The sequence below is a fragment of the Oncorhynchus clarkii genome, chromosome 5 (genome assembly GCF_045791955.1).
Source record: "Oncorhynchus clarkii lewisi isolate Uvic-CL-2024 chromosome 5, UVic_Ocla_1.0, whole genome shotgun sequence".
Taxonomy (NCBI): Eukaryota; Metazoa; Chordata; class Actinopteri; order Salmoniformes; family Salmonidae; genus Oncorhynchus; species Oncorhynchus clarkii.
In genome coordinates, this window is record NC_092151.1 from 65,425,298 (window position 1) to 65,452,249 (window position 26,952).

General features: G+C 41.9%; 1 protein-coding gene across 13 annotated transcripts in view; it reads left to right on the top strand.

Moving 5' to 3' along the window:
- LOC139409233 (nuclear factor I/C) overlaps positions 1-26,952 on the top strand; it is a 118,117-nt gene that overhangs the window by 20,370 nt on the left and 70,795 nt on the right. For all 13 annotated transcript variants that reach the window (XM_071154098.1, XM_071154094.1, XM_071154095.1 and 10 more), the window contains exon 2: positions 10,341-10,872. In XM_071154098.1, the coding sequence (XP_071010199.1) occupies positions 10,341-10,872 (532 nt within the window). The remainder of the gene's footprint in view (positions 1-10,340; positions 10,873-26,952) is intronic.

Sequence of the window (26,952 nt, forward strand, 5' to 3'; positions counted from 1 at the left end):
GACAGAGGGAGAGCTGGGAAAGAGAGAGGGAGCTGGGAAAGAGAGAGAGGGAGCTAGGAAAAAGAGAGAAGGAGCTGGGAAAGAGAGAGAGGGAGCTGGGAAAGAGAGAGAAGGAGCTGGGAGAGAGAGAGTGAGAGGGAGAAAGAGAGCTGGGGAGAGGGAAAGCAGAACGTGTTGAAACACTATTGATTTTGAGACGTGACTCCCCTGTGTCATTTTCTGTTATGCTGCACCAATCAATGTAGCTAATGTATGACTGCCTGTCTTTGTTTCAAAGAGCCCTACTAGCACACCTGTGATCAGAACCGGGCTGGCAGGGTTGTCAGTTTCAATGTCAGGCTGAAGCATTTGTCTTGTTCCCACGCTGGCGGCCTGACAACTTAACCGTGGTGGTGGTCTCAGCTGAAGTCTGCAGTGTCTGCGCCTCAACCTGCTCGCAGAACATGACTTTCAGTCTTCAGTCAGTCTGTCAGCATGGGTGCAAACCAGGGAATTCCTACCCTGCTCACATCTCTCTCTTTCTCAGTATGAGCAAGCCAGGGGAGGGTTGGAGAGGACAGATTAAAAGTAAGTTCTTTGAAGTGAGACACGGACTGAAAAAAAATGTCATATTGCATTTACAGGAAAGTAAGCTTATCAGGGGTTTCACCTTGAATCGGCTGAGTATTTGCATTCTGAGTTCATCATTCTGGCACTGACGGAGGAGGAGAGATATGTCTGCATCGTCGCTTTAAACTGTGTCATTATGAATCTAGATTTGTTCTTTTTGAATCTTTCGTCATGACATGGGTTGCTCCAGTCATCCATGGATCTGAAACTTATCTATGGTTAAATCCGGAAACTATCATTTCGAAAACAAAACGTTTATTCTTTCAGTGAAATACGGAACCGTTCCGTATTTTATCGAACGGGTGGCATTCCTAAGTCTAAATATTGCTGTTACATTGCACAACCTTCAATGTTATGTCATAATTATGTACAATTCTGGCAAATTAATTACGGTCTTTGTTAGGAAGAAATAGTCTTCACACAGTTCGCACTGCTTGCACAGAATGCAAGAGAAGTGACACAATTTCCATAGTTAATATTGCCTGCTAACATAAATTTAACTAAATTTAACTAAATATGCAGGATTAAAAAAAATATACTTGTGTATTGATTTTAAGAAAGGCATTGATGTTTATGGTTAGGTACATTGGTGCAACGACTGCATTTACACAAATGCGCTTGTTAAATCATCCCCCGTTTGGCAAAGTAGTCTGTAATTCGATGATAAATTAACAGGCACCGCATAGATTATATGCAACGCAGGACAAGTTAAACTAGTAATATCATCAACCATGTGTAGTTAACTAGTGATTATGTTGAGATTGATTGTTTTTTATAAGATACGTTTAATGCTAGCTAGCAACTTACCTTGGCTCATTAATGCACTCGCGTAACAGGTGGTCAGCCTGCCATGCAGTTTCCTCGTGGAGAGCAATGTAATCGGCGTCCAAAAATGCTGATTACCGATTGTTATGAAAACTTGAAATCGTCCCTAATTAATCGGCCATGCCGATTAATCGGTCGACCTCTAGTCTGGGTAGCCTTTAGATTAGCTGTTCAGGAGTCTTATGGCTTGGGGGTAGAAGCTGTTAAGTCTTTTGGACCTAGACTTGACGCTCAGGAACCGCTTATCGTGCGGTAGCAGAGAGAACAGTCTGTGACTAGGGTGGCTGGAGTCTTTGACCATTTTTAGGGCCTTCCTCTGACACTGCCTGGTAAAAAGGTCCTGGATGTCAGAAAGCTTGGCCCCAGTGATGTACTGGGCCGTACTCACTACCCTCTGTAGCACCTTGCGGTCGGAGGCTGAGCGGTTGCCATACCAGGCAGTGATGCAACCAGTCACCATGCTCTCGACGGTGCAGCTGTGGAACTTTTTAAGGATCTTTTCAGTCTCCTGAGGGGGAATAGGCTTTGTCGTGCCCTCTTCATGTTGTTTTCTCATTCAGCTTCAGACTTCAGTCTTTTCTAAGAAGACGAAGTGCCATGGACAATGGCCCTTTCTATCAATCCCCTGTAGGAGAGAATGAACATTAACTGTTGGGTGATCTGTTCATCAACACTAATAAACAACATTGAAGAGGAAATTGCAGATGGGTTTTTCCCAGTATTGAACTGTGTCGTGTTAAGATGTGAATGTGGCGAAACTCGTACCGACACGTCACAAAACACAGTTTGTTAAATCGTCATTTCAAAGGTCAGGGGGTTTCCTTTCAGTTGACGTAGCACCTCCATAGTTGTCAGACCCTCACAAAGTTGAAGCCTCCACGAGGGAGATCGACTGAGCCGGCACAAGGAGCTAACCTAAATATTGCAGTGAGTCTTCCCTCTGTAGCTTGCTGCCTCTGTTTGAGTGTCCCCCCGCCTCACTATTGTCATTGTGCTTGACTGAGGGCTGACTCAGCAATTGTGCAGCTACAAGGCAGGATGACTCACTGCTGGAAGTCAACTACATATCCCCTTTGACCCACTTAACATGCACAGCCCTGCCTTCCAAGGCCCTGCTGGAAACACGCCAACACACTTTCCCTAACTAGCTCTGTTATTAGTCAGTAATGGAGCCAACCGTTATTGACATTCAGAATCACACAGGCACATTCCTGTAATAGAGAAGTGTGAGAGTAGTGCACTCTTGGGGTTATTATTGTTGGTTTGTTCTTGAGGGGAACGATATCGTTTAACATCATAATAAGGAAGGCCTCTGAAACTATTGGAATTGAGTTTATGGTCTGGAGGAGACAGACATTGCAGACACTTTCATGAATGGTCAGTGTCTAGCCAGTCACAACCTCGTCGCTTTCTTTCTAAATCTGGTTCCCTTCTCTGCAGTATTGTGCCTCTTTGTAGGTGGAGTTGGCCGGAAGTGTGGTTGGAAGGCCTTTTTGGTACTAGCAGAGAGCATTTTTCAGATTGTTGGCAATCAGCTGTTTTAGTATTCTACTACCATTCACATTGAAATGAGAGAGAGAAAAGGGGAGGGATGGGCAGAGAGAGGGAAGGAGAGAGATTTTGTTCAATTTGAATCCAAAGCCTCTGGTGATTGGTGCAGCTACAGTTCAGGATGGTGTGGGGAGGGGGGGGATTATTGTCATGAAAGCTTAGAAAAGCATAAATTCAGAGCTTAATAATTTCTACATCGCACTTGCCTGGATAAAGAGAAAATGAAGGAAAAAAATCTCTTCAGTTTAAGTTGATGTCATAATACCGTACCTACAATATTCACAATGCAAAATAGAATAAGGCTATACCAACCTTCCTGATGGCAGAGTTGATAGATTCTGTAGAAGTCATTTGGAAGTTCCACCGCTTAGATGTATTTCATTAACTGTAAGAACACTTTTTCTCCTCTCTGTGTATGCTTGGGTCGGGGCACCTTCATCTGACCACAACTCCACCATTCTCTCATCCGCTAGAAAGACCAACCCCCAAACCCCTCCCAATTCCTCTCTCATTGAAAAAAGATTGGCAAATAAAATAAGAAATAAATAAATTACATTTTCTGTTTAAGACAAAATAAAGAATGGTATCCGAGCAACGAGCAGGAATAAAAGCACATCTCCCTGGGCTCTGCAACAAAATTATTCAATTACTGCATAAATACAGCTGTTAAGGCCATGTCTTTCCTCTGTGTCTTTCCTCTCTGTGTGCAGGGCCCTAGACTAAAGTTATTTCTGGCCACTCTGACTCCAGTAGCCACCAGTATATCCCTTTAAAAAAAATATGGCCTAAAACCCATGTCTCAATTTTTTTCTAACTTATGGCCGATTCACAATGTATATCTTGATTTAAAAAAAGAATGTTTTCTCTAAATAAACATTGTACAATTAAAGGTCAAATACCCTGGATTTAAAACAGCCAGCAATAATATAATGAATTCAGAGCTTGTGTAATTAAACCTGTGCTGAATATAGGCCTAACACAACCATAAGACTCACTAATAATGTCATGTAAATTATACCTAGGCTGAATATATGCCTTCCACCATCCCAACTGTGAAGCACGGGGGTGGCAGCATCATGTTGTGGGGGTGCTTTGCTGCAGGAGGGACTGGTGCACTTCACAAAATACATGGCATCATGAGGAAGGAACATTTTGTAGATATATTGAAGCAACATCTCTAGACATCAGTCAGGAAGTTAAAGCTTGGTCCCAAATGGATCTTCCAAATGGACAATGACCCCAAGCATACTTCCAAAGTTGTGGCAAAATGGCTTAAGGACCACAAAGTCAAGGTATTGGAGTGGCCATCACAAAGCCCTGACCTCAATCCTATATAACATTTCTGGGCAGAACTGAAAAAGCTTGTGCGAGCAAGGAGACCTACAAACCTGACTCAGTTACACCAGCTCTGTCAGGAGGAATGGGCCGAAATTCACCCAAATTAATGTGGGAAGCTTGTGGAAGGCTACCCAAAACGTTTGACCCAAGTTAAACAATTTAAAGGCAATGCTACCAAATACTAATTGAGTGTATGTAAACCTCTGACCCACTGGGAATGTGGTGAAAGAAATAAAAGCTGAAATAAATAATTCTCTGTACTATTATTCTGACATTTCACATTCTTAAAATAAAGTGGTGTTCCTAACTGACCTAAGACAGGGACGTTTTTACTAGGATTAAATGTCAGGAATTGTGAAAAACTGAGTTTAAATGTATTTGGCTAAGGTGTATTTAAACTTCCGACTTCAACTGTTAGTATTCGGACCCTTTGCCATGAGACTCGAAATTGAGCTCTGGTGCATCCTGTTTCCATTGATCATCCTTGAGATGTTTCTACAAATTGATTGGAGTCCACCTGTAAATTAAATTGATTGGACATGATTTGGAAAGGCACACACCTGTCTATATAAGGTCCCACAGTTGACAGTGCAAATGAGAGCAAGAACCAAGGCATAAGTTTGATAGAATTGTCCGTAGAGCGTCGAGACAGGATTGTGTCGAGACACAGATCAAGGGAAGGGCACCAAAACATTTCTGCAGCATTGAAGGTCCCCAAGAACACAGTGGCCTCCATCATTCTTAAATGGAAGAAGTTTGGAACCACCAAGACTCTTCCTAGAGCTGGCCGCCTGGCCAAACTGAGCAATCGTGGAGAAGGGCCTTGGTCAGGGAGGTGACCAAGAACCCGATGGTCACTCTGACAGAGCTCCAGCGTTCTTCTGTGGAGGTGGTAGAACCTTACAGAAGGACAGCCATCTCTGCAACACTCCAACAATCAGGCCTTTATGGTAGTAGCCAGACGGTCTGGATTTGAACCCGATCTAACATCTCTGTAGAGACCTGAAAATTGCTGTGCAGCGACTCTCCCAATCCAACCTGACAGAGCTTGAGAGGATCTGCAGAGAGGAATGGGTGAAACTCCCCAAATAAAGTTATGCCAAGCTTGTAGCATCATATCCAAGAAGACTCGAGGCTGTAATCACTGCCAAATGTATTTCAACAATGTTCTTAGTAAAGGGTCTGAATACTTATGTGAATGTGATATTTACATTTTTGATGTACATTTGCAAACATTTCAAAAAATCTGTTTTTGCTTTGTCATTACAATGTATTGTGTATAGATTGATGAGGGGGATAAAACGCTTTAGTCAATTTTAGAAGAAGGCTGTAACGTAACAAAACGTGGAAAAAGTCAAAGGGTCTGAATACTTTCAGAATACATTATTTTGATCAAATAATGTTTCACTCTTTATGCAATGCGAACTGCAGAGAACACCGGAAGAAGAATGATCAATTAATTATCACAGTTAATTATTATAATATTTGTTGGTGTGTCAATTAATCGCATAAGGGATGGGTTGCCAACTGGCGATTTGACACAAAAATAAAATGTAATTCATTCATACAGAATAATACGAAATTCTCTGAAACCAGGTTGAATTGTCGTACCCCATCATAACTCCAAATATTAGCTTGTTTTCTCCAATGTTTGTAAACAAAGCGTAAACAACAACTGTATATCCTAAAAACATGGTTAAAACTATAATTTTGATATCGTGGTTAGTCAGTCCTTGCATCCATAGCATAGTCTATGGATTTGATAGTGGTTGAGTGCTGGCATCAATTTAGTTATGTTTTTTGTGGTTGCATTTCTCAAGCCCCATCCCTCAGCTTTTTACTGAAACTGTGGCGGGGAGGTCACTTTGTTGATGTTTTAATCAAGGATTGCCCCTTTAAACACCTTTTAAAAGAGTAATAGTGTTATAATATGGTGCGATCCTCTAGTGAGGGAGTTACTTTTGCGCCATTAATATCAAGCAAACTTCAGAAGTCGAGAACAAAATTCTCATTATTGCAAACAAAAATAATGGTATTGAAAGCAAAACATAAACCCGAAAGTATTGATTGCAAAACTAAATATTGCAAGGAAATCGTTTCAAAATGAGAGAAGAAATGAATTGTAAATGGATGCCAAAATTTTTTTTTCAGTGAAATAAATATTATGTTACACTGGCCTTTGTTTTGGATGCCTTTTCTTGCAGTTGCAAGTTTTGTCAGGTTCATTCCAGCGACGTACCACCCTGCTTCCCACTGCTGGGTTGGTCCTGGTCTGTCCCTGGATGGAAGACCAGATGTAGCTGGAAGTGGTCAAAAATAAACATGGGAAAAATAAATGTCACGTTAAAAGTGAAACTTCACATGTCTGAAAACCTTGTGTCTGGTTCTTGGGGGGGGGGGGGGGGGGGGGAATATATATAATAGACATACAAAAAAATATATAATGGACATTGTAAAAAAATATAATAGACATAAAATAAATAGACATTCACGTGGAATTTTTCGGAAGTGATTTGTTCACACGTGTCCGAAAACCAAGTGTTTTTTTTGTAAGGGATACCATTGAGTGGCCGGACTGAGCTAGGTGCACAGAGCGGATCTCTCAGCAGGCCTCTGCGCTGAGCTGCCATCAGACCCAGGCTCTGATCAAAGATCTGCAGTCTGTTTGCAATAGGGAACTCATTCATCACTTCTGTTTATCAATAACATTCTCATCGTCAGAGTGTAAACAGATCTGAAGTCGAGGCAACCCTTTGATTTTGATTGTAGGAAAAGCAGAGCATTCCATTGGAGCAGGTCCAGGCCTAATATGGAAAGGCAAGAGGAGAGCGAGGGCCTGCTTCTCAACTCCTTCCCTCTGCGCAGCTTTTTCATCCTCGTGTTACTGTAGTAAACATGCCATAAGTCAGCACTTGTTTTGCAGCTAGGTTAATGGGTACATTTAAATGAAGGCGTCTGTTTGGTCTCAGACCTCTATTCACCTGTGTATTGGGGTGGGATTGGGCTGAAGAGACGCTGGAGCACAGGTGAAAGAGGGACAGGTTTGTGTGGCTAGAGACTACCATTAGGGGCCTGTAAAAGTCTGGTTTGCACAGATGGAGGCTAGCTAGGGGGTATGTGGATGGAAAGAGCTAAGAAAACATAAGAACATCATGAAAGTGTAGGCAGGGATAAGTGGAAAAGAGCGACCTACCCTAAAGATCAGAAATGCACCCCTTGAACTCCAGTTAACATGTTTGGAGTTCACTCTAAACATCATGGAAATATTTCAAAAATATGAACTAACCGCCGTGAAATTCGAATTAGTGTTTACTTTTGCCCCAGGAGTGGTTGGTGGAGATTCCAGCTCAATGTGTTTAATGAGAGCAACTCTACATGGGCCAGGGAGGGGAACATCCATGGTTACGAGTCTTGTATGGCTGGGCCAGACTGTTAAATAACCCCCCAATTGAGAAGTATAGCACACATTGAAAATGGATTTGGCCTCGGCCTCCAACTATTACAATATCTTCAGGCTTCCCCCCGTAAACGTTTTGTGGTGTTATCATTTGGCTAAAACACATGATTTACGAATGCCTGAAATGGAAGCTAACTTCTCTTCATTTTGACAGGAGAGATGCAGCTCTACTTTAAATGTTCAGTTCAAAACCCAAACGTTATGTCGATGTTATATAGATGTACTGAGAGATTGTTGTACCCGTGGCATTGTTGAATTGGAAAATCATAAAGCCCTCATCAGATTGTCTGTCTTGTTTCCAGGCCTCTGGTTTCTATCAGGAGAGTTTCTCTTAGCTAGCTTTGGAACGTTTACACCGTAACTCTATCACTTCTCCATGATCCCTCTTCCGCCCCTGATTGTAGATGTGTGTATGTGTGCTGTGCATTCAACAAGCCAAGACAAGGGACTCTGAACCCCGGAATTACAGCTGACTGTTTTCTTTGAACCCTGTTCAGATATAAAGTTGACATAAGCGGACATGAAAACACAATTTGCCCTTCTGTTACTGTTTAGAATAGAAGGTATAAGTCTGGCTTCCTCTTCTCAGTGGAGTCACTGCTTTTACAACTGTCCCGAATCGGAATACAATGAAGCCAGACTGAATAAACCTTGAATGAAGGATGTCACCACAGATGTTTTATTGCGATTAAAGTTTTTTTTTAAAAGCATAAAACTTATCATACAGAAACCTTATCATACAGAAACCACTCAAGGACATGATGCATATTTTATTTAATAAAAACAGCAGTGTTACTTTTCAAGAACAAAGGAAAGAATACACTGGCCATCCCAGATGAAATGAAACATCAGTGTGGGAGGGATGGGTTTTTAAAAGATTTATCTGAACCCGATGTCGTCTGCTTGGAGCAGGCAGCCATGGTTGAGACAGCTGGAAGCATTTAAAATGTTGTGCTGCTGAGAGTAGTACTGCAGACTGTTTATTGCATGAGATCTGCAGAGTGCCACAGTCATGTCCAATTACACTCCCTGGGCCGGCTTCTAGGGCCTGTACTGACTCTCTGAAGCACCTTCACACACTGCTCCAACCTCTGTGTGTGGACAACAAGCAGCCCATAGAGACTCCATTAATCAACATATTAACCCTTTGAAGAAAGAGATTCTAGAATGTTCTATTTGGAATTGTACAGTTTTATGAAAGAGATGATGATCACTGGATAGTTGATATTGTGACATTTGTATTCCACAAAGGGTTAAACCTCTTAGACACGAGGACAAACATACTAAGCCAAAAGGGCAGCAGGGCAAATGGCTTGTACCAATTTGAACACTATACTCGCAATACATCTTTAACTCTGCTTGTATGTGCAAGTTTCATTTAATTATATTTGGATGGATGGTCTCTTTGCACGCAGTTATTCAAAAGTCATTGGCCTCCATGTACGAGTACAAACACATACATATGCATGCATTTATAGCCTATTATGTGCTCACAAACAACTATGTGCTCACAAACAAATACATTGTTTAGCTCAACCTGCATAAGTACAAACACATACACGCAGGCACCGTGCCTATATTTACTACCATATATGCATATTAAACAGTAGCAGTCAGAAGACACTTACTCATTCCAGGTTTTTTCTTTATTTTGACTATTTCCTACATTGTAGAATAGTAGTGAAGACATCACAACTATGATATAACATGGAATCATGTAGTAACCAAAAAAGTGTTAAACAAATAAAAATATATTTATAATTTCAACTCTGAACAGTTGATGTTGAGATGTGTCTGTTACTTGAACTCTGTGAAGCATTTATTTGGGCTGGAATTTCTGAGGCTGATAACTCTAATGAACGTATCCTCTGCAGCAGAAGTAACTCTGGGTCTTCCTTTCCTGTGGCGGTCCTCATGAGAGCCAGCTTCATCATAGCACTTGATGGTTTATGTGACTGCACTTGAAGAAACGTTCAAAGTTCTTGAAATTTTCCTGGATTGACTGATCTACTTTGAACAATCTAAAATCTTAAAGAGATTTTTTTTGGTTTTTTGGTTACTACATGATTCCATATGTGTTAGTTAATAGTTTTGATGTCTTCACTATTATTCTACAATGTAGAAAATAGTCAAAATTAAGAAAAACCCTGGAATTACTAGGTGTGGGCAGGCTGGTGTATATGGGCTTTTTGCTCTGTGGAAATATGGAAGTAATTAGAGATACCAAGAGGACATTGCTGAACGGTTGTGTTCTAAACAGCAAAGCAACTGGCTTGTGATGTGCCCCAAAGGCACGCAGATGTATATTTTGGTTGTTGAAAATCGGACCACAAAGAAGGAAAACAATCAACAAAGCATAATTGAATAAATGATTACTGTTGGTGGTGGTGTTTTACTGAGCATGGAGACAAAGAACAACTATGGTTAAACTTGTATTTTGTTTACGGTCATTTGTTCCATACACACATACTATAGATGCTGTTAACGGTTACGGTTCATACAGCGTGGTCTTTTCTGGTACTGTAGTACTGACCCCTTCTTCCCTTGTCTCTTTCTCCAGGATGAGTTTCATCCGTTCATCGAGGCCCTACTGCCGCATGTGCGTGCCTTCGCCTACACCTGGTTCAACCTGCAGGCGCGCAAACGCAAGTACTTCAAGAAGCACGAGAAGAGGATGACCAAGGAGGAAGAGCGTGCAGTGAAGGACGAGCTGCTGGGAGAGAAGCCCGAGGTCAAGCAGAAGTGGGCGTCGCGGCTGCTGGCCAAACTCCGCAAGGACATCCGGCCCGAGTGCCGCGAGGACTTTGTGCTGTCTATCACAGGGAAGAAGACCCCCTGCTGCGTCCTCTCTAACCCTGACCAGAAGGGCAAGATGAGGAGGATTGACTGCCTGCGTCAGGCCGACAAGGTGTGGAGGCTGGACCTGGTCATGGTCATCCTGTTCAAGGGCATCCCGCTGGAGAGCACGGACGGAGAGCGCCTGGTCAAGGCTGGGCCATGCAACAACCCCATCCTCTGTGTCCAGCCACACCACATCAGCGTCTCGGTCAAGGAGCTGGACCTCTACCTGGCCTACTTCGTACAGGAGAGAGGTACGTGCATTGCACTCACAAACACACACACACGCACGCATTCTCCCTCTTTATAGTCTTTATCAGAAGTCAGTCAACTGTTGACCATTTAGAATATATATTTCCTCCCCGTACAGTAACGGCAAATAATGATTAGAATTATGACGCCTATGTGTTTTTACTAGGAACAGACTATAGGTAGGAAGTATCCTTAAGTGTCAGTGACATGTCAGTGCTGTAGGAGGAAGTCTACGTAGATACTGTGTCATCGTGAAGACTCAGTGGATCTTCAGCCCTGTCCAGGGGTGGTGTTGTAAACGCACACATCCTGCAGCAGCACACCTAGCACCGTGCTCTGGGACCTTTTAAACATCTGTTCTACTCTGTCACAGCACTGTGCTGTAGAAGTTGGTTTATTTTGAAGGAGAGAGACTGACCGTTACCGAGAGAGAGAGAGAGAGAAAGAAAAAGTCCTGACAGTGTAAATCATTTTAAATGAGCATGGGTTTCGAACACCAGCCTCAGAGAAGTGTTCAAATTTACAGTGTTGAATAAAAAAGGGTGTTGCCTGGTAGTTAGCGGGGAAAGCTGGGCGCCAGCTGATGCACAGGCAGGCGGGCTGTCTCTCAGGGCTGGTGCCAGCAGACATCAGCCAGGACCACTCTGCATAGCCACTGCTACTTGGCTCATCCTCTGATGGGGCAGCTCTTCCCTGGTCCCTGCTGTGGGTCCCGATCAGCCTGCCAGGCCACCCCACATAACCCACAACCATTAGGATAACACACACAATGGGCCTGTGTGCCCACTATTAGGCGAATAGGCTGTTCTATTAGGCGTCTTTAGTGGCAGGGAGGAGCACAGTCTGTCATCAAATAAAATGATCATAAAAACGGAATAATCTGCGACTATAAGCCTCTGTTACAATGAAAACAGCTTTAAAATATTATGGGAACAATTTGGCGTCCGTATGCAGTTAAAATAATAGTTTTGCTGTTTTAAATACTGAACGCTGGGAATTAGCACTGCAGATGAAGTCCTCAGCCCCTCTGTGTGTGAGTTGACCCTAGCAGACAGACAGGGTCTTGTGTGTGTGTGTGTGTGTGTGTGTGTGTCAGGATGATGGAGAGTGAGTGTGAGGGGGCGATGTGTGCGTATATATGTGTGTGTGTGTCATGGCCAAAATTGTGGTGTATATATTTCAAATGCATTTCCTGCAATTCTACACAGTTTGACATTACTTTTAATGCTTTTCTTGAAAAAGTACGTGAAAACCGCTAACTTCCTGCATTTCAACACATTTTGCCATGGGGCACAGAGAACAATTTCCAGTTTTATAATGCTATTCTACACATTTTGCCATGAGGCTGAGAGAAAATGTTGCAGTTTTAAAGTAACTGTCCAGATAATATTCTGTTAACTCATACCTAAATAATGTTGTTGACTCATCCTATACTCATATTTGTGGCCAAAGCATAAATTGAAAAAAAAAACACTTGTATCTCAAACAGACCGTTTAACAAATGGTTGCTATTTCCTCATAGAGGATGATGTCACCTTTCTGAGGAGAATGAGCTGGCCATGCAGTCTACTCGCATGAATATTTTTAATGACCAGTATACACCCACACTATTCTGTTGTTGCCGTACGCCTACACCATTCCAACACAGAAAAGCTTATTTTTAACATACATAATTAAAAAAAATTGGAAGGAAAACTATTTCACTCATATTGTAATACATTTCATATAAATCTGGAAACACTGGACAGTTACTTTAAAGGTTGACTTGGCAAAAACACAAATAATGCCTTTAAACTGTATAGCTGATCAATGTACTGTACCATCATACCAGGTCATTAAAATAAATACAAATTGATGAATAAGATATTTGGCTACAGAAGTCCCATTTCTTACTTATTTCTACAGCAGGGATCATCAACTAGATTCAGCCACGGCCCGATGGTCATGACTAGAGGTCGACCGATTAATCGTAATGGCCGATTAATTAGGGCCAATTTCAAGTTTTCATAACAATCGGAAATCGGTATTTTTGGGTGCCGATTTTTATTTTATTTTGTTGTTTGTTATACCTTTATTTAACTAGGCAAGTCAGTCAAGAACACATTTTTATTTTCAATAGCTATTTAACGCTAGCTATTTAACGTGCGCTAATAGCGTTTCAAACGTCACTCGCTCTGAGCCTTCTAGTAGTTGTTCCCCTTGCTCTGCATGGGTAATGCTGCTTCGATGGTGGCTGTTGTCGTTGTGTTGCTGGTTCGAGCCCAGGGAGGAGCGAGGAGAGGGACGGAAGCAATACTGTTACACTGGCGATACTAAAGTGCCTATAAGAACATCCAATAGTCAAAGGTTAATGAAATACAAATGGTATAGAGGGAAATAGTCCTATAATTCCTATAATAACTACAACCTAAAACTTCTTACCTGGGAATATTGAAGACTCCTGTTAAAAGGAACCACCAGCTTTCATATGTTCTCATGTTCTGAGCAAGGAACTGAAACGTTAGCTTTCTTACATAGCACATATTGCACTTTTACGTTCTTCTCCAACGCTTTGTTTTTGCATTATTTAAACCCAATTGAACATGTTTCATCATCTACTTGAGGCTAAATGTATTTTATTGATGTATTATATTAAGTTCAAATAAGTGTTCATTCAGTATTGTTGTAATTGTCATTATTACAAATACATTGTTTTTAAATCGGCCGATTAATCGGTACCGGCTTTTTTGGTCCCCCAGTAATCGGTATCGGTATCGGCGTTGAAAAATCATAATCGGTCGACCTCTAGTCATGACCATACACTAAAACATCAAGAACACCTTCCTAAGACGCTGACCACACCGCCTGCGTTGTGTGCGTGAGCATTGCAAAATAAATGTACACATACTTGTTATTCAATAATTTAATCAAAGCTGCTTGCGCGCGTCAACGAGCGTCTGTGTAGCCAGGCACTAAAATAGAACCAGGTTCTATTTTTGACTCTTGATGCGCTTCAAGTCCCATCTCCTCATTGGTTTTTAGGAGCATATACCCACATGGTTGATTGAAAGATGAACTGAGGTCCACACTCCAGTCAAAGTTGGTTGCCAACCGCTATATAAAGTCCACAGAAGAAGAAGAAGATTGAAGGAGGAGAGATTACTAAAAACTGACTAAGTTTCCCCTTTTTTCTGTGGAGGAATTGTTGGAGTAGAGAACATACAATTTTGTGTAAAAATTCTACAAAGATCCAGAAAAAAGGTCCTTGTGCATTTCAGGTAAAATAACAACCCAATGTTTATATCCCAGGACAAATTAGCTAGCAGCAACTAGCTAGCTAAATGTTCATGAATGCTTCATGTGTTTCAAACTGTCCCCAAATGAATATAGTTGGTTCAGAGTTCGCTTTGATATTTCAACCTGCGTGTCCTGATCTTGTCTGGTGTGGATGGACAAAATCAACATGTGAGAGATGGCACACTCGGTGTGCCCCATCTAGTCAGCATATAATATCGAGTTGCACCCCCCCCCTTGCCCTCAGAACAGCCTCAATTCATCGGGGCATGGACTCTACAAGATGTCGAAAGCATTCCACAGGGATACTGGCCCATGTTGACACCAATGCTTCCCACAGTTGTGTCAAGTTGGCTAGATGTCCTTTGGGTGGTGAACCATTACTGATAGACACGGGAAACTGTTGAGCGTGAAAAACCTGGCAGCGTTGCAATTCTTAACACAAATCAATGCACCTGGCACCTACTACCATACCCCATTCAAAGGCACTTCAATCTTGCCCATTCACTCTCTGACCGGGGCACACAATACATGTCTCAATGTTTAAAAATCTCTCTTGAACCTGTCTCCTCCGCTTCATCTACACAGATTAAAGTGGATTTAACAAGTGACATCAATAAGGGATCATGGCTTTCACCTGGATTCACTTGGTCAGTCGATGTCATGGAAAGAGCAAATGATTTGTACACTCAGTTTATATCTATCTCTATTATGCGTGGAAATATTTTGGAACAGATTTCCAAAATGAACATCAATTTGCGATGATAAATGGTGTAAAAAATAAATAAATATATATATATATGTCCAACAATAAAAATATGTATATATTTTTTTGACTCAGAAGACTTGGGGAGACAAATAAAACCACCCACAGGCCAGCTGGGAAACCGTGCTCTACATCTTTTGTCCAAAAACAAATCCTGTGAAATGACGTCAACACATACTGGAGGAGTTACTGGCTAACTACACGTAGCTAGCTTAGCTAGTGAACTAGCTATGTTTTATCGTGGCGTGCATGACCAGTATGACACAACAAAGGCACACCCTATTTATGTTTGAAAATTTGAGAAAGAGGAGTAGTTGAAACCTTTTTGTGCCCAAAGTTGATCGTTAGAGTTAATTCCCTGCAATTCTACACATTTAGCCATTGCTTAATGGTTATAAAAAATAATATATCTATTTTTGGGGGGTTTTAAATAAATTATTGGGTGGGACATATTGACATGTCCCATCCCCCGTGGCAATTTTGCCAATGGTGTGTGTGCAGTGCGGTGGCCCAGATAGGGTGACTCCGCAACAGTGGAGGCTGCTGAGGGGAGGACAGCTCATAGTAATGGCTGGAACAGAGCAAATGGAATGGCAGCAAACACAAAGGAACAATGTGTTTGATACCATCCCACTATTCCGCTCCAGTCAATACCACGAGTCCGTCCTCCCCAATTAAGGTGCCACCAACCTCCTGTGCTCAGCAATAGCAGCATCCTAGGGCAGGCTGTCTCCAAACAGCCCCGATTCACACACAGGCCTCCCACCCCTCCCTCCCTCTGCAGCTACGGATGGTCACATTCATTACCTTCTCATGTCACCACCAGTATCATCATGCAATTGTACATACTGTACTGTACAGTACTCCCATGTACAGCCCAGGAAACCCTGTGGATGTTCCCTGCTATGCACACTGTCCCGGTGTGAATTGTGTGTGTTGTGTAGGCTACATTATCAATAATTGCTTTCATTTCCCTGAATACTCTTAGCCAAAGTACATTTTGCAAAAGTTTTGGCGCTTGTTAGCTTAGTTTGTTTTCTTCTTAATTATTAATAGCATGGTATTTTTATTTAGGATATTTTTCTACATTTCACTCTGAATATGATTGGCCTACTGTATCTGGAAAGCTGAAAGCCTTTCTGTTCTGGTCAATCTGCTGTACTTGCTTAGATTGAATAAACATGGCTGTTCCTGAGGTGAACGGAAAAAGGAAGATGGCAGAGAAAAAGAAAGGGGGGGTGGGAACCTGATAGCCGAGCTAGCACTGGAAATGGTTTCTGTCCTCAGCTGTGTGTTGCGTGTTTCCGCCACTGATCTACCTCTGGCCGGCTGGCCCCTCCCAGTAAATCCTATCACAACCCCCCCCTCCCCCCACCCTTAGTTGACCTTCACCCTGAAACGTCTGGGTCACGGTGCTGCTCGGCCTCCCTGTCACCTGACCTGCCTAATAGCCTACAAACCCCTGGCTGTAAACACTCAGATAAGGAGCTGCAGCTTTTCACTTTCACTCAGACCAAAGAAAGAGGGAGGGAGGGAGGAAGGCTAGTGCTGAGAGAGGGAAATGAAGGAGGCGGGAGAGGGGAGGGGGAGGGAGACAACCAGTCAGCATTTGTTCTTAAAGGCACAGACCCCCCTTTCAGTTTCAAGGCTATGTTATGTTCTGCTTTCTTCATCAGAGCTCTCTGTCCCCTCCTCCCTGCTCTCATCTCTGAGTTGGACAGAGTGAGCAGTGTTAAGCCATCAAACAGCAACACCAGCTGGGCTTTGTGTTGGTCCCTTCTCATGGCCTGTGTTTTGGTATCTTAACTGATTGAACAGAGTGCAGTACTCCTACATGCGTTGGATGCGCAAGGACAATGCTGGGTTAAAATGTGTTGTTTGAGTTAACAGTTCTTATTACAGAACGGAAAAAATATTACCCAATGCTACTGTGCCAGTTCTTTGAACACGTTCAACTTATATTGTGTCATTCGGGATTTTCCAGATCTCGTGTTCAAATACTTTTTGTTAAACTCAATGTGGCATAAAAGTTGTCATAATAGACTGTACGGTGGTTTAACCAATTTCACAAAACACTCTTGTGAGGAGAGTGTGCCAAAGTTCTAAGTGAGCTCATATTGAAAAGCCGAGCTCAGTCTCTCTTCCTCGACCTGCCCGTGAACCCCTCCCATCTGCGGCCTCTTCCATCTGCAGCCACAGCACTGCACAAAACACGTGTGTGTGTATATACAGTACCAGTCAAAAGTTTGGATACAGCTACTCATTCAAAGGTTTTTCTTTAATTTGACTATTTTCTACATTGTAGAATAATAGTGAAGACATCAAAACTATGAATTAACACATGGAATCATGTAGTAACCAAAATATTTTTGAACAAATCTAAATATATTTTCAATTTTCGATTCAAAGTAGCCAACCTTTGCCTTGATGACTGTTTTGCACACTCTTGGCATTCTCTCAACCAGCTTAATGAGGAATGCTTTTCCAACAAACAGTCTTGAAGGAGTTCCCACATATGCTGAGCACTTGTTGGCTGCTTTTCCTTCCCTCTGTGGTCCAACTCATCCCAAACCCCAATTGGGTTGAGGTCAGGTGATTGTGGAAGCCAGGTCATCTGATGTAGCACTCCATCACTCTCCTTGGTCAAAAAGCCCTTACACAGCCTGGAGGTGTGTTGGGTCATTGTCCTGTTAAATGATAGTCCCACTAATTGCAAACCAGACGGAATGGTGTATCGCTGCAGAATGTTGTGGTAGCCATGCTGGTTAAGTGTGCCTTGAATTCTAAATAAATCACTGGCAGTGTCACCAGCAAAGCACCATCACACCTCATCCTCCATGCTTCACGGTGGGAACCATACATGCAGAGATGATCCGTTCACCTACTCTGCGTCTCACAAAGACGCAGGGGTTGGAACCAAAAATATCAAATTTGGACTCATCAGACCAATGGATAGATATCCATCGGTCTAATGTCCATTGCTCATGTTTCGTTGGCCAAGCAAGTCTCTTCTTCTTATTGGTGTCCTTTAGTAGTGGTTTCTTTGCAGCAATTTGACCATGAAGGCCTGATTCACACAGTCTCCTCTGAACAGTTGATGTTAAGATGTGTCTGTTACTTGAACTCTGTGAAGCATTTATTTGGGATGCAATTTCTGAGACTGGTAACTCTAGTGAACTTATCCTCTGCAGCAGAGGTTACTCTGGTTACTCTTTCCTGTGGCGGTCCTCATTAGAGCCAGTTTCATTATAGCCCTTGATGGTTTTTGCTACTGCACTTGAAGAAACTTTCAAAGTTCAAGAAATGTTCCGGATTGACTGACCTTCATATCTTAAAGTAATGATGGACTGTCGTATCTTTTTGCTAATTTGAGCTGTTCTTGCCATAATATGAACTTGGTCTTGTACCAAATAGGACTATGTTCTGTATACCACCCCTACCTTGTCAAAACACAACTGATTGGATCAAACACATTAAGAAGGAAAGAAATTCCACAAATGAACTTTTAACAAGACACACCTGTTAATTGAAATTCACTCTAGGTGACTGACTACCTTATGAAGCTGGTTGAGAGAATGCCAAGAGTGTGCAAAACTGTCATCGAGGCAAAGGGTGGCTACTTTGAAGAATCTCAAATATAAAATATATTTAGATTTGTTTCACACTGTTTTTGGTTACTACATGATTATTCCATGTGTGTTATTTCATAGTGTTGATGTCTTCACTATTATTCTACAATGTAGAAAGTAGTAAAAAATAAAGACAAACTCTGGAATTAGGTGTGTCCAAACCTTTGACTGGTACTGTATGTGTTTACTGTAACATTGTGCTGTTATCTCACACAGACTAAAACTACTACACTGCACTGTACAGTACAGTTGTCTCTGTGACTGTTGAACGGCATACCGTAAGTCTGCACATTGCACTGTGGCGGCTGGAGTCTGCTGCTGCAGAGGCTCAGCCTCAGAGAGATCACGCTCTCTCCGGCTCAGTCAACAACACGCATGTTCAGTCAACACAGCCACAGAGGAATGTGGTCCGCGGCTCTGGCAACGGAAATTTAGAAGGGGTGGGAGGAGGAGCGAGCCACCTCAGGTCAAGTTCAGCAGTGTTGTTTGCCTCCGATAGGGGGAGGTGTTCTGCTCTCGCCTAATCTCTTTTAAAGGGCCAGCGCCTGGAGTTTTTTAACAGCCAATGAAACAGGCTGTGAGAGACACTTGAGCTAATTATATCACCTTGGACGGCTAAAAATGGTACTGTGAGCTTCCCTCCATGTTTTGCATGCCTTTCCTCTCTGGTTGTTATCATATATCACTGCCAGCAGTTTGAAGGTGCTGTAGTATGACTGATATGGAACAACACCAGGCTACATTCATTGGTAGTCCACGGTTTTCAACATAGGAATTAATCAATCTGGTGGTGGTATTAATTACTGCTTGATATTTAAACACAGAAGTTTAAAGGTAAACAAGACATTAGTCCATGTTGTCATATGAGTTTGCCTTTTGTTTACTGTAAATAGAGTTATGTATCCTTTGTCTCTACCCCCTCTGGCCCTTAGGGCTCCCATTCCCAGTTGACAGAAGGAAAGCTTGAGCCTGGCCAGGAGTCTCACTTTCAGCCTTCTGGAAAATCCATGGGGCTGACCCCTTTCCCCCTCCCTCCCCGCTCCAGCCTGCGCTTGGCTGCATATGTCAATATGAAATGAAGTAGAGCAGGGAGTTGGTGGCTGTGATTCCACTGTAGTCACCTTCACAACCCTATCTTTCACTATTATCACCAGACTTCTACACTCACACACACACACACACACACACACACACACACACACACACACACACACACACACACACACACACACACACACACACACACATAGATACCGCCAGTGTGAGAGAGGAGATGGATAGAAAGGCAAGGCAAGCAAGAGATAAATAGAGGGAGGGAGAGAGAGTGAGTGAGAAAATACAGTAGATAGCATGAGAGAGAGGGAGGTCACGGGTGAAAGTCAAAGACATTGCAGCGCTACGGTAATCAATCTAATAGATCGATAGGCTGGGAGTGTGCTGGCAGAATGCAGATGGGTCGTTCCACGAATAGAGTACATTTTGGGTAGTGTAACTTGATAAAAACAAAAGTTAAAAAAATCAACACATTTTTAGCATTCTGTCATAGAGCACAAGTTCAACTTAATAAAAAAGACTATAGTAAGTGTCAATAAAGTGGCTTTAAAGTAACAGGGCTGACCTTAACAGGGTTGAGGTTTTCATCTTAAATCAGGCATTACTCCCCCTTGTGACAGGGGAAATGGAAGCTTGTTGTGTGCAACAGGGAAGGGCAATTAAATGCAAGCTTCACACATTTTTTAAAAATGGTTAAAACATTTGTATAGCCTATCTTTCTATGGGTTTCATGGTTGACGTTTTATGCTTGATGCAGTTTTCCATCACAAAACACCAGACAATGGCCAAAAAAAGAGTAGAACCAGCTCACCTGCTTTTACACTATCATTAAACAAGAGTTCAGTTCACATAACAGGGTTGACCTTAAAATGAGGGACAGAAGTAAATTGATCACTAATCACATGACATTGATTATTTTCTTTAGAAATGACTTTGTCAAAGCAAGAACATAACTAGGGCTTTACAATGATGGTTAAAAAATGGCGATATTTTGGGTTGAAGTGGGTTAAACTCTTCCTAGAATTGGGGAAAAACATAAAGAGGGACATGTCAAAATGCAGATGTTTGGTGCTTCAGCAAGTCTTTATTCATATAAAAAACACTGATTTTTTCAATGTTCTATGTGGTCTATATTACAGAGCCACTGACCATGCCAATATGCATGTGTGTTTTTCAGTTGCTCATTAGAAAAACGAGATTTCAGTCTTGGAGGTGTTTCCTGACTGATTCCGTGTTTGGTTAATGATGTTTGTCCCCCATGCGAAACTGTAGACGCGGAAGCCGATTTCACTTCCTCAAAATCCCCAGAATGAATCTAGAAACTCAAGAAATCTATAATAAATGTTGACGTTTTTGCCAAGGATGTTTCAGTTGCGCAATTTTACATATTAGTTGTTTGGTGCAATATTTCTCAAGTAAAAAAAATGTGTGACGTGTTGTCTTATGTAAACAAAGTCGGGGTGCTGGGCAGGTTTGTCTCACTCTCTACTAGAGGTCGACCGACTATGATTTTTCAACGCCGATACCGATTATTGGAGGACCAAAAAAGCCGATACCAATTAATCGGCCGATTTTTATTTAATTTATTTGTAGTAATGACAATTACAACAATACTGAATGAACACTTATTTTAACTTAATATATTAATATAATACATCAATAAAATAAATTTAGCCTCAAGTAAATAATGAAACATGTTCAATTTGGTTTAAATAATGCAAAAACAAAGTGTTGGAGAAGAACGTAAAAGTGCAATATGTGCTATGTAAGAAAGCTAACGTTTCAGTTCCTTACTCAGAACATGAGAACATATGAAAGCTGGTGGTTCCTTTTAACATGAGTCTTCAATATTCCCAGGTAAGAAGTTTTAGGTTGTAGTTATTATAGGAATTATAGGACTATTTCTCTCTACCATTTGTATTTCATTAACCTTTGACTATTGGATGTTCTTATAGGCACTTTAGTATTGCTAGTGTAACATTATAGCTTCCGTCCCTCTCCTCACTCCTCCCTGGGTTCGAACCAGGAACACAACGACAACAGCCACCATCGATGCAGCGTTACCCATGCAGGGCAAGGGGAACAACTACTAAAAGGCTCAGAGCGAGTGACATTTGAAACGCTATTAGCGCGCGCTAACTAGCTAGCCATTTCACTTTGGTTACACCAGCCTCATCTCGGGAGTTGATAGGCTTGAAGTCATAAACAGCGCAATGCTTAACGCACAACGAAGAGCTGCTGGCAAAACGCACGAAAGTGCTGTTTGAATGAATGTTTACGCGCCTGCTTCTGCCTACCACCGCTCAGTCAGATACGTAGATACTTGTATGCTTGTATGCTCAGTCAGATTATCTAGCAGGACACGCTAGATAATATCTAGTAATATCATCAACCATGTGTAGTTAACTAGTGATTATGATTGATTGTTTTTTATAAGATAAGTTTAATGCTAGCTAGTAACTTACCTTGGCTTACTGCATTTGCGTAACAGGCAGTCTCCTTGTGGAGTGCAACGAGAGAGAGGCAGGTCGTTATTGCGTTGGACTAGTTAACCGTAAGGTTGCAAGATTGGATCCCCTGAGCAGACAAGGTGAAAATCTGTCGTTCTGCCCCTGAACGAGCCAGTTAACCCACCGTTCCTAGGCTGTCATTGAAAATAAGAATGTGTTCTTAACTGACTTGCCTAGTTAACTAAAGGTATCAAAAATAACATTTAAATAAAATACAAATCGGCAAATCGGCGCCCAAAAATACAGATTTCCGATTGTTATGAAAACCTGAAATTGGCCCTAATTAAATGTCCGTTCCGATTAATCAGTCGACTTCTACTCCAGATGAGCTTCAATGCCATACAACTCTTCTTCCGTGGCCTCCAACTGCTCTTAAATGCAAGTAAAACTAAATGCATGCTTTTCAACCGGTCACTGCCAGCACCTGCCCGCTTGTCCAGCATCACTACTCTGGACGGCTCTGACTTAGAATATGTGGACAACTACAAATACCTAAGTGTCTGGTTAGACTGTAAACTCTCCTTCCAGACTCACATTAATCATCTCCAATCCAAAATTAAATCTAGAATCTAGAATCTAGAATTCCTATTTCGCAACAAAGCATCCTTCACTCATGCTGCCAAACATACCCTTGTAAAACTGACCATCCTACTGACCATCAACTTTGGTGATGTCATTTACAAAATAGCCTCCAACACTCTACTCAACAAATTGGATGCAGTCTATCACAGTGCCATCCGTTTTGTCACCAAAGCCCCATATACTACCCACCACTGCGACCTGTACGCTCTCGTTGGCTGACCCTCGCTTCATACTCGTTGCCAAACCCCCTGGCTCCAGGTCATCTACAAGTCTCTGCTCGGTAAAGCCCCTCCTTATCTCATCTCACTGGTCACCATAGCAGCAGCCACCCGTAGCACGCGCTCCAGCAGGTATATCTCACTGGTCACCCCAAAAGCCAATTCCTCCTTTGGCCGCCTTTCCTTCCAGTTTTCTGCTTCAAATGACTAGAACGAACTGCAAAATTCACTGAAGCTGGAGACTCATATCTCCCTCACTAACTTTAAGCAACAGCTGTCAGAGCAGCTCACAGATCACTGCACCTGTACATAGCCCATCTGCAAATAGCCCATCTGCAAATAGCCCATCCAACTACCTCATCCCCATACTGTATTTATTTATTTATCTTGCTCCTTTGCACCCCAGTATTTCTACTTGCACATTCATATTCTTCACATCAATCACTCCAGTGTCTAACTGTTATATTGTATTTACTTCGCCACCATGCCCTGTTTATTGCCTTACCTCCCTTATCTTACCTCATTTGCATACACTGTATATAGATTTTCTTCATCTGTATTATTGACTCTCTGTTTTGTTTATTCCATGTGTAACTCTGTGTTGTTTTATGTGTCGAACTGCTTTGCTTTATTCTTGGCCAGGTCGCAGTTGTAAATGAGAACTTGTCCTCAATTAGCCTACCTGGTTAAAAAAAGGTGAATTGAAATAAATTAAAAACTAGTTTGTTGACAAGAAATGTGTGGATTGGTTGAAAAACAAGTTTTAATGACTCCAACCTAAGTGTATGTAAACTTACGACTTCAACTGTAGGCTGTTTTCAAATGGATTTGTTGCTTTTTATAGGCAGTCACTCTTTAAAGGGCACTTCATTTAATATAATACACTTTCTAAATTCAATATTGGTGCAACATTTCTACTTAAAATATCAAAGGGACGCAAAATGTACTCTATTCGTGGAGCGACCTAGGCATTGTGCTGAGTCCGGGCTCTGTGTTGGAGAGATGTCAGTGGACATGTGAGAGAACTCAGATAGGCAGGCTGGCCGGGGTGTGAGAGGATACTAATGTGCCTGTTTACTAGGAACACGAAACAACACAGACTGACTCAATAAGAGATATGCCTGTATGCTCTGTCCCACAAGCAAGTTGTTTTGTGGTGCGTTAGCTTTTTTATACCTTCATTTTCTAGGTGTTTGTGTTCTCAAAGGAAGTATAATTTTAGCACAGCAAGTGGTCTTGGGCATACATCAATATCTATGCATTTGGACTTGGTTATTGGGCTATTTAAAGTAGGCCTAGTGGTGACTGGTGACTGGTGATCCATTTCATTTGAACTTAGTCCAGAACAGGAAATAGGTGTATATTTAGAACTATTTTTTTTGTAGTTATCAATCAATGTATTTATAAAGCCCTTCTTACATCAGCTGATGTCACAAAGTGCTGTACAGAAACCTAGCCTAAAACCCCAAAGAGCAAACAATGCAGGTGTAGAAGCACAGTGGCTAGGAAAAACTCCCTAGAAAGGCCAGCACCTAGGAAGAAACCTAGAGAGGAACCAGGCTATGAGGGGTGGCCAGTCCTCTTCTGGCTGTGCTGGGTGGAGATTATAACAGAACATGGCCAAGATATTCAAATGTTCATAGATGACCAGCAGGGTCAAATAATAATAATCACAGTGGTTGTAGAGGATGCAACAGGTCAGCACCTCAGGAGTAAATGTCAGTTGGCTTTTCGTAGCCGATCATTCTGAGTATCTCTACCGCTCCTGCTGTCTCTAGAGAGTTGAAACAGCAGGCCTGGGACAGGTAGAACGTCCGGTGAACAGGTCAGGCTTCCATAGCCACATGCAGAACAATTGAAACTGGAGCAGCAGCACGACCAGGTGGACTAGGGACAGCAAGGAGTCATCATGCCAGGTAGTCCTGAGGCATGGTCCTAGGGCTCAGGTCATCAGAAAGAGAGAAAGAAAGAGAGAGAATTAGAGAGAGCATACTTAATTTCGCACAGGACACCAGATAGACAGGAGAAATAGTCCAGATATAACAGACTGACCCTAGCCCCCCGACACATAAACTTTTGCAGCATAAATACTGGAGGCTGAGACAGGAGGGGTCGGGAGACACTGTGGCCCTGTCCGACGATACCCCCAGACAGGGCCAAACAGGCAGGATATAACCCCACCCACTTTGCAAAAGCACAGCCCCCACACCACTAGAGGGATATCTTCAACCACCAATTTACCATCCTGAGACAAGGCCGAGTATAGCCCATGAAGATCTCCCCCACGGCACATCCCTAGGGGGTGCGCCATCCACTTCCTTATGTCTGAAGCACAGGCTTCCAGGGAGGGCAGTTTTTGGGGCTTCACCATGTTTCATCGAAATGTACAGCTGTGTGTTTTCCGCATAGCAGTGAAAGTTAACATTATGTTTCGGAATGAGATAACCAAGAAGTAAAATAAATAGTGAAAACAATAGTGGTCCTAAAACGGAGCCTTGAGGAACACCACAATTTACAGTTGATTTGTCAGGACAAACCATCCACAGAGGCAAACTGATATCTTTCCGACAGATAAAATCTAAACCAGGCCAGAACTTGTCCGTGTAGACCAATAGGGTTTCCAATCTCTCCAAAATAATGTGGTGATCGATGGTATCAAAAGCTACACTAAGTTATCAATGACAAATTCCACTCACCAAGCTCAATAATAGTTGAAGAGGCTAATGGAATGGAATTATATCTGACATTCTCTAAGTTGATTTTCAAGCAGAGCACTTTGACACATTTCTTTCTGAGTCCCTGTCTCTGTGCTGTAAGAGTGCTATTTAACACCCCCACAAAGCCATTATGAGACCACATCCTCTATGTTTCTGTAACCCATCTCACAACGTTACTCATAATGTTATAGCTAAGAAAGAGCTCACCGATGGCTCATGTTTTATATTAAATCCGGACGCTAGATCCCTGTAACGTCTCATTGAAGATCTAGGTAACTTTTCTGGCCTCTCTGGACTAAAACCTAGTTATGATAAGTGTACCATATTACTTATTGGATCTTTAAAAAAGACAACTTTTACATTACGCTGCATTTTACCTATAAAATAGGCTGACGCTGAAGTAGACATTCTTGGTGTTCATATCACAAAATATATGAGCTCTCCAAAATGAATTTCAATAGAACACTAGTAAAAATAGATAAGATCCTGTAACCATGGAGAGGTAAATACCTGTATTTATGGAAAAATTACACTAATTTACTCCTTAGTCATATCTCAGTTTACTCACTTACTTATGGTGCTGCCTACCCCTGAGAATTCGTTTTTCAAATCTTATGAGCAAGAAAGATAAAGTGTGCCTATCTACATAATGAATTTGAACTGGGTGGGTTGAGATTATTAAATATAAAAGCACTAAACCTCTCTCTAAAAGCTTCACTTATACAAAAGTTTTACTTGAACCCAAAATGGTTCTCAAGTAGATTACTAAGAAAAGCTAATCCATTGTTTAAAAATTGCATTTTTACCTTTGTGCACATTGCCGTGTCTCATTTTCAATATATTTTTCAAACAAGCATCGCAGAACTGGTAACAATATCAATTTCATCCTCCTGAAAAGATACAACAAAAATTATGGTTGAACTCAAATGTGTTAGTTGATAAAATACCTGTATTTATGGAAAATATATTTGAAAAGGAGATTATGTTTTTAAATTATATTGTAAATTGGAATGGTAGAATTATGTCTTTCATGGAGTTGTCAGAATTCTCTGGGAAGATATGCTCAATCCAAAATTACAATTGATTACAGCATTACCACAAAAATACATAATTCTTGCCACCAACACACACTTGACTTTCCAAGGGGATCTTGGAGGGCTGGCGGTTGGGGGCATGGGTCGGTGGCCGATAGGTCGCTGATTCAGGTCACCATTTTGACTTGGTGGGAGATCTGTTGACGTGCCCTTGGACGGGGTGCTTGTCCCTGGTTGCTCTTGTGGGTCACTCTGGATGGGAGTCTGTTCGAATGTTAAGTAAATATTAAGTAAATGGCT